The sequence below is a fragment of the Dicentrarchus labrax genome, unplaced genomic scaffold (assembly GCF_905237075.1).
Source record: "Dicentrarchus labrax unplaced genomic scaffold, dlabrax2021, whole genome shotgun sequence".
Lineage (NCBI taxonomy): Eukaryota > Metazoa > Chordata > Actinopteri > Moronidae > Dicentrarchus > Dicentrarchus labrax.
The window spans coordinates 20,468,315-20,476,582 of NW_026136713.1; the positions used below are offsets into that span (position 1 = coordinate 20,468,315).

Sequence of the window (8,268 nt, forward strand, 5' to 3'; positions counted from 1 at the left end):
CCTGTAATGACTCGTTACACGAGTGGAAACATGACAGTTCGTGTTTCTTCGGCTCTTCCAGCAGATTAACCGACGTTATGTGTCATACACGTCGGTTAGCCCGCGGTAGCTAACGTTGTGTCTGTTCCCGATGCCATCTTTGTGCCCGTAAACAACCCCCCCTCCTTACCTCAGTGTGTGCTCGTCTCTCTCCTCTCTCCTCTGCTATCTCGGGACTCTTTACGAGAGGCTAACCGCGCCGCAGACCTACTTATTTTCATATCGCGGTCATTGTCCGGTTGAAATCCCGGCGCGGCGACGCTGCACCGACTGAAGGCAAAACAAGAGTCGGCCCCGGACCCTGCGCGTCACAGAGCCAGCGGTGCGGCCACGTGACCCGGACACAGGACGACGCGCTGTTGCCATAGATACGGATTATAGCGTTTTAACTGCGTGTGGTTAAAATAACGTTATATATGTATGTGTGTGTGTGTGTGTGTTAAGCTGAAGTTGTAAAGTTTTAATCTGTATTTTACTCTCGTCTCTGGTTATTTGATTAAGTCTGTATTCATTCTTTAAAAAAATAATAAAAATACTACTACTGATAATAATAATGACTTTTATTTTGGAAGAATGTTGCGGATTGGGAAGCGCTTGGTTTGTGTGCCGGGGCGGCCAGCCTACACTGAGGCTACGTTTAGAGGTTACCCTACGCGGTTTCTCTTTCATTAATGTTTACTTTCATTTTTAATTCGCTCAAGCAAGCAAGTGACAAGAAACTAAATGATAAAAAAGAAGTGTGAAAAGACGCAGTAAAGACAGGAACATCCGGTCAAGTCACCCGGTGGCAGCTCGCTGTGCGTCAAGTTAGCCAAAATAAAAGACGGAAGTGACGCCGGTTTAGCCAAATTAAACTAACGTTATAAAATGATGTCCTCTTTTAGTTTGCATTTATTACACGTTAAATCCTCTTTTTTTTTTAATAATTACACAAAACTACTGACTACATGACTCAAAACGTTGCAACATAACAACACGCCCATCTACAAATTAATTATCTCACACCGGAAGTGGCCCGCGGCCTCGCTCATTGGCGCTAGCTTCACAGTAGCTAACCAGATAGCACCTCTCCGCGGTTCGTAAAACATTTGCGGGTCAGTAAGAGGTGAAAGTCCACTGCTGGGGTTGTTTTTTTTTGCGCCACAAACATGACGGTAAGTTACCACTAAGATACTTTTTTTTTCGTTTAAAGTTTAGCTTCAAAAGGGAGGAAAAGTTGGGATATAGTTTCCTCCCCGCATTGCGAAGTAGCCTGCGAGCTAAGGTAGCTTTCAAACATTGCATTAGTCGGCTGTCTGCAGGAATCAGTGACACCCATTATTTCTGTCTGTCTGTCTGTCTGTCTGACACACACACAATACAGAAGCACGAGTTTGAGGTGGCGATGACCTGTGAGGGATGCTCTGGAGCTGTTACCAGGATCCTCAACAAGCTGGGAGGTGAGACTGATCTGTCCTCAGGGCTCGGTGCTTCTCCGGGTTGCTGCAGGAGGAGGAAGGACAGACACCCACAGTCTGTCCAGATGTTCTTCCAGCTGCCTGATTTCTCAATATATCATTATTCTACAGTGATGACCTCTGCCTTCACCACCTGCATTAAAATATGACCTCCTTTTGCATAATCTTAGTTTTAAAAAAAAGAAAAAAGGCTTTGTGACAGTTGTTCCTGCTCTGATAATAAATCAAATCAAAAGAATACGATACAGATCCGTGAAACGAGATAGCATACACATGGAACAATAGTATAAAGCAGGGGTATATTGCACTAGACACTGAGCTGATAGGCTTTTTGTTGACATATTGCTCAACGTCCCTCAGGAGAGCAACAAAAGAGGCTCTTTGAATGCTGAATTTACGTCTATCAATGAAGCATTTTGCCAATATCATTATCAAATTTATTCTAAAAACTATTTGTCTTCTTTTTCTTGTGTTTTGTGAGGAAGCCAAACTCCACATTTCTCCTACTAATGTAAAGTCTTTAAAGATACATCAGTGACAAATCCGCTTAAACTAAAAAAGAACAATGAGTATTTAAAACTTTATTTTCAGTTTCTGCATGGAGGGATTAGCAGTGTAAGATTTATAAATAATAAAGTATACCTTCCTTCACAGTTAGGTCTTTACGAGGAAGCATTCAGTCTGTTTAAATATAGTTAATAAACTGTTTCCAATATGCTGTGACATGGATTCATACGACCGTCCCTTTTATCATTCATATGTCGGTGCGTTTGCAGTCGGTGCTCTCTTTTTACGGCCACTGTAGTTTCTCCTTTCACTTGAAAGAGGAGGGGTAAAGCGAGGGAGATGCAGTCTGCAACTTTACAGCTAGATGCTTAATCCTGCACACTGGTTCTTTTTTAAAGATGTAGGCGCTTTTAATATTGGCCCAAATGATCAGCTACCCAAATGCTTTGGTCTACAAGTATTGACGTTGACTGTAAAACCTTATCAGTAGTTTCAACTTGTTAAGATGGCTGCGGCTGTTGCTTTCTCCCAGTTGAAATGCATGCATGCATACGTAAAGTGAATTTTTGTTTACAACCAATTGTAGAATGTGTTTCTTTAGAATATCGCCGTATCCTTTGATTCGTAGTGTGTAATGTTTAATTCTTTAAGTCGAAGCATAAAAGAACCCAGAGCTCTCCCCACTGTGCTTTCACAGAGGGGCCAGTGGCAGTAAATGTGCAGATTGAACACTTTTGAGCTTGCATCACACCCGTTCCCATGACTTCTTGGCTCTGAATGGTGAGTCAGCCAACGTGTCACCTGATGCACTGGTACTTTCTTAAGACTTTTATTTGGCTTAGTCATTAAAATGTTGACTGCTTAAGTGCCACTTCTGTTTTTCTAGCTCATACCAGTCTCACGTTCTGGACAGTGAGATTACGAAAGGCTCATAAAGTAAATACAGATCCTCTTACACTGTCACATCTCGTCAATTTGTGAGTGTAAGTTGATGAAAAGATTTTCTTTACTGGAGAACTGGAGCCAGAATTATAACTTATAACCAGAATTAGAATCAGAGCGTCTCATGGTGAATCTTCTGTGTTGGCTTATATTGCCTGTTGGAATGAAACAAAGTGCCTCTTTGTTCTCTGTGCTCTCAGATGTGAAGTTTGAGATCGACCTGCCTAAGAAACTGGTTTGGATCGAGTCCGACAAAGATGCGGACTTCCTCATGGAGACGCTGAAGAAATGTGGAAAGGAGGTCAAGTACAACGGCGCCAAATGAAGGAATCTGCGTTCACGTAGAGCGGGCGACATGACTTTTCCGAGGATTGATGATTAGGATCGCCGTAAGTCTGTATGGCTTTCTCCCCGACCACCAGAAGGGTTCATTATTATTGCTTTTATTAGATGTATTGTCTTTTCAAATCAGTTCTGCCTGTTCAGATGACAACAGAAGAGCCTTCATTGTAACCTTTGGTAGAGGTACATAAATCAAGGAATAATGTCCAAATCAACTAAATTTGAGCGAGTTCACCAAATCTGGCACGAAGCTGCATGCATGACAACCGCAACAGTGTCACAGAGCCGCGCCCGGTCGACTCGAGGAGTTACTCTACCTGTTATTCATCTGTCTCTGCAATAGTACATTTAATCCAGATTCACATGAAGAGTATTAGTCCTGCAAATCACGACTAGTTTCATAATCAATCGATCTGTTTATGGATTTACAAATATATGGGCATGGGTTGGCTTACTTCTTTCGTCTGTGTGTATTTTCTTTAGAAAATGATTTCTGCTGATGCAAGGTGAAGATTTATGCTGGAAGTTGAGCTCTTTGTCTGTCAGGAAGAGTCTGATGGATCCTAGTGACCCCCCCCCTTAGATGCCAAACCTCCCCAAGCTCAAACGCACAAAACCCCCCCTCGGATGCAGATCTTGCCAGCTGTCTGTCTTTATGTGCAGCACTGGGGGTCGAGGCAGGGCTGTACAGTGACACCATGTATGTTCTCAAATACAAACAAAACATCAGCACAGCACCGGTTGTCATTTTCATGTAATTATGTAACTGTCACCTTAAATCTGCAAAACAACTGACGCACATTCCCTGGTTTGTAAAGCATTACTGCTCACTATTGGCTTTACCCCCCCCCAACCTTGACTCAGTATTATAGCATTTATTGGGTTTGATATAATGATCTGCACCAATGGGGAACCTCAGTCTGTCTCTCTTCCCTCTTCAGGGACCGTCTGCTGGACTTGATTTTGTCAGACTACTTCCTTTTAGCTTGGTCACTTCGTTTACACTACAGTAATCCACCTCAAGTCAAATGTATCATGTTGATTGAAATTTACTAACAAATGTCTTTTGTTTTCTGTTAATTCCACAAAGCCCTGTATTGTAATTCACTCTCTTTTTGTCTCTCTGGGGAAAAGAGAACCACCTTCTCCAGGGCTTTTTGTAATTGTCTCTCTTGATGTTTTGTGTACACAACCCACACAATAAAATCAGTTCAGTCATAGTTTTATTGCTTCTTGTATATCTTTAGTAGTAGTAATTCTTATTTAAATAGTATTAATAATGAATAGGATTGTTGTAGCATATTTATGAACTGAACGTATGACTGTAAATTTCATCTTAAAACTCACTCAGACGGGGGACCCAGTGGGCTTTCAGAGGTTTCATACATCCAAAGAATTTCTATAAAATCCAGACCAGGTGTCTGATTGAGAACTGAGTTTATTTGTGAAAACGTGAAACCACACCAGACTAGTAAAGGGGACCTGCGTCTAACTGGGAGCCTGAATTTAACACAGGGTTTACAGTGCATTAAAAATGAATTCATAACTGATGACACTAATAAGGTTTCTCTTCTACATTTGTAAGTGAAAGAAGTGTATTTAATGATGGTAACTGAAGGAGAAATTCACAGGTTATTTAAAGAGACCTGAGTGGTGGTAATCATCTTTCAAACTGATCAGAACAACAGTAAGGAACTACATCACTGATCCTTAATTTCAGTGTGTACACCCTACAAGAGCCTTTCTTTTCCTTCATTTCTCCAGGTAGAAATCTTAATGAAATTAAAATAAATATTTAATACATTTTAGTCCACGGCTCATTGGAAAACATCACCGCTGGAATTCAAATAGTCCCAGTTACTGTTCTTGGACATTAGTTACCTGCTGTTTTCTGAAGTTTTGTCAGTATAATTCACTCATCACCTCAGTGGTTCTCTTCACTCTCTCTGTTTTATGTTATGATGTTATGTTAAAGCATAAAAATCTCCTCTTGCCTGTTTAAGATCTTTTAAAAATGGAACCTTTTTGCTATTTTTACAGCGCAGACATGATTGACAGTAAAACCAGGCTGATGCTGAAACCCATTGCCTTCACTGCAGAACAACAAAGACTGATCCTTTAACAGTTCTGCACTTCAGTAAGAACACACACTATTGGTTATACTTTCGTCATCACTATACGACATATCCAGCGGTTTGGATAGAAAGTATAAGAACCCTGCTCACTCACTGGAACCTGAAGGTGTGAAAATGTTTCGGTTGCATAATAACTCCATGCCTCCACCACCAGGAGGCGCTGTGTGATAAAGAAGTGCACACTTTCTTTAGAGCTTTTAATTGTTTAAAGTAATGCAGCACTTGCTTCCTCTTTCAGCTGTAACTGAAGAGCGGGCTGCGATACAGTCCGTTAAAATGAAATGTTCAGCAGCGTCGTCCTCTGCTTCACTCTCAGTTCTTCACACTGGTGATCCTCATAAAACTGCTGTGACTCAAAAACACTCACCACCGCTTTGATTTCTTGTCAGGAGGAAATAAAGTTTTGGACATTCAGACGTGTGGGAGCAGACTCAAATGCAAATTAGTGAACTCCTCCATTCCCAGTCAAATCTGTTTAAAGTATTTCCCTCCTGTGCCAAGTTATAAAGTGAGTTCTCATCTATATTTTAAGTTATGTGATCACAAACTTTAAGATAACCCTTTTTTTTACGTCCCGAGGGGGATATTAAAGACCCCCTCCATACATGTATTTAGACTTAAAGTCTGCTTGGAGCAGCAATGTGTGTCTGAAGTCCATTCTCAGTGTATGGGCACTGGTGGGTTCAGGTTTCGACATCACAAGTTGCATACTGGACCAGGATGGATCATTTATGATGTCACAAATCCTGCTCGTAGGCCCCGCCCCTTTAAAAATCCGATTTTTCAATGAGCACAGAGAAACTTTCAGCAGATGAATGTGAAAACATCCCTCTAGTGTCAAAGTCTGCACACACATCCTTCTGCACAGTGAGGCTCAAACATCACACTGCAGGACCAAGAAGAACAACTGATTTTTGAGTCAACGGGGACTTTAAGTTTTACAGCAGCACAAGAGACAGACCAGAGACGGAGGTAGGTACAAGATACAGATAAGTTAAAAAAAAGATTAAGAGCAGAACATTACAATGCAGTTCCCTGATATTCCTGAGCAAATATATACATGAAATAAACTGTATAAGAAGGTGATGTATTATAATGTGAATTTAAAGCTGCACATTTTCTATTTTTTATCTGTTTGTCAGGCTGCTATCACAGAAAGATCCACAGCTGCACCACTTCCAGCCGGTTCAACCCTGGCGCCTTCGCCGCGAATGACACCCAGCAGGACGGTCACCAGCGAGGCGTAGAAGAGGGTGGCACAGCAGATGTAGAAGGTCCAGCCGAGGTGCTGCAGCAGCTCCGGCTCCTGCTGTTCGATGGACACCAAGAAGGCGATCAGAGCGGCGGCACAGAGAGCAACTGCAGAGGAGGACGGGACGCATTACATAAAACGTCCTACTACATTCTGCAATTTAAACTTTAAACTCTCCCTAATTTAAACTTGACATCAGCCCTGAGTGTTTACAGCTTCTCCTTAGGCGCCAAAAGTAGAACACTGTTTCCTAACAGGCTGAATATGTCTAAATGCAATGTGGTTTTAAACTTTATACCTTTTATCTGTGTTTTTTCCTCCAGTTTTCAATAACAATACGAGTACAAACCAAAATAAGGTTTAAAGTTCAGATGATAATGATGAATGATGAATGTTGATGGTAACATTTGAAATTAAAATGAAATGTCACGGTGATGTACTGCTCTCCACTGAGGATACATTTTCCATGCACCATTAAGTAACTGCAGGCCCATTTTTCACTGAAATGCAACACAATTATTGCGATATTTAAAGGACCGGTGTGTAGGATATAGTGTCATCTAGCTGTTTACGCTCACTCATGCTCCTGTTCCAAGCGTGTAGGAGAAACTACGGTGGCAAAACCTGTGAAAAATGTGAAATACCCTATCTAGAGGCAAGGTTTTGTTTGTCCGTTCTGGGCTACTGTAGAAACAAAGGTAACAATTCTTATATTCAGGTGATTATACACTAATGAAAACATGGGCCAATAGATCCTCCTCAGTCCTCACTGGACCTTCAACTACTGCCTATGATGACTTCTTTGTATGAATCTACTGTTTGCTGTATGTAGAGGAACTTGTGAAGGGTTGTGGTTGTTCCCTGCTGCATACATGGTCCATATATAAATATATATATATTATATTTGCCTGTATGGGGTTATAAATTGTGTGCTATACCAGAGAGGATGTTGAGGAGCAGAGCGGCGATGGCCGTCTTTCCTCTGGTCAGAGCAGGCCTGACTGTGAGCACGGCAGTCAGAGACAGCAGACTGGAAGCAGAGAGAAACATCCACGACAAACTGTAGCTTCCTGCGAGTAGACCATAAAAAGCACCATGTTAAATGTTACACTTCATTATGGTGGTTAATATATTCTTAACTGTTAGGGTATGCCTGAACCCCGTTAATATGTCTGAGACACATCACAGAGGCTCGGCACAATGAATTGTTGAATGCAACTAAGAGCACAACATTTAAGAACTATAGGCCTGTTTAAGTACAGTTCTAATGTGTGTGTATTTCCATGTTATAGATTAAGCTACCCGGCAGTTTGTAGTTGAAATTCGCTCCACCTTTGTTGATATTTACACATTAATGCATCAATAATCATAATCCAGTGATATTATATACATTCTGAAATGGGTCATTGCACATGAATACTTTTACTTTTGGTACTTGGTACTAGTAACTAACTCTGGTGCAATAACCAATAAAATAAAAAATGAAAATAAGTTACTTAAATAAATACTTTTGTGCTTTTACTCAAGTCAGGTTTTGAATGCAGGACCTTTACTTGTAACAGAGTATTTATACACTGTGGTATTGATACTTTTA

The 8,268-nt window shown here is 41.1% G+C and overlaps 2 protein-coding genes across 4 annotated transcripts in view; one reads left to right on the forward strand and one right to left on the reverse strand.

Annotated features, from left to right (window-relative positions):
- slc36a1 (solute carrier family 36 member 1) overlaps positions 1-371 on the reverse strand; it is a 43,379-nt gene extending 43,008 nt beyond the window's left edge. Inside the window, exon 1 of the mRNA XM_051420690.1 lies at positions 170-371. The gene's annotated coding sequence lies outside the window, so the exon portion shown is untranslated. The remainder of the gene's footprint in view (positions 1-169) is intronic.
- A 672-nt stretch (positions 372-1,043) lies between these two features.
- On the forward strand, positions 1,044-7,109 carry atox1 (antioxidant 1 copper chaperone). 3 transcript variants are annotated; one of them, XR_007887298.1, is made up of 4 exons: positions 1,044-1,193; positions 1,403-1,478; positions 3,146-3,334; positions 5,328-7,109. XR_007887298.1 is itself a non-coding variant. In XM_051420693.1 (3 exons), exons 1-3 carry the CDS (start codon positions 1,188-1,190, stop codon positions 3,268-3,270), a joined length of 207 nt encoding a protein of 68 aa, XP_051276653.1. In that variant the 5' UTR covers positions 1,044-1,187; the 3' UTR covers positions 3,271-4,507. The 3 variants fall into 3 exon arrangements, 1 of the variants encoding a protein (XP_051276653.1); XR_007887297.1 differs by lacking the exon at positions 5,328-7,109 and adding an exon at positions 3,771-4,507; XM_051420693.1 differs by lacking the exon at positions 5,328-7,109 and having other exon boundaries at positions 3,146-4,507.
- The last annotated feature ends 1,159 nt before the right edge of the window (positions 7,110-8,268 follow it).

Bases quoted from the DNA above. Each gene is read 5' to 3' on its own strand.
- atox1 (XM_051420693.1), top strand. The intron at 1,479-3,145 runs GTGAGACTGATC...CTGTGCTCTCAG, and splicing joins GATCCTCAACAAGCTGGGAG to ATGTGAAGTTTGAGATCGAC.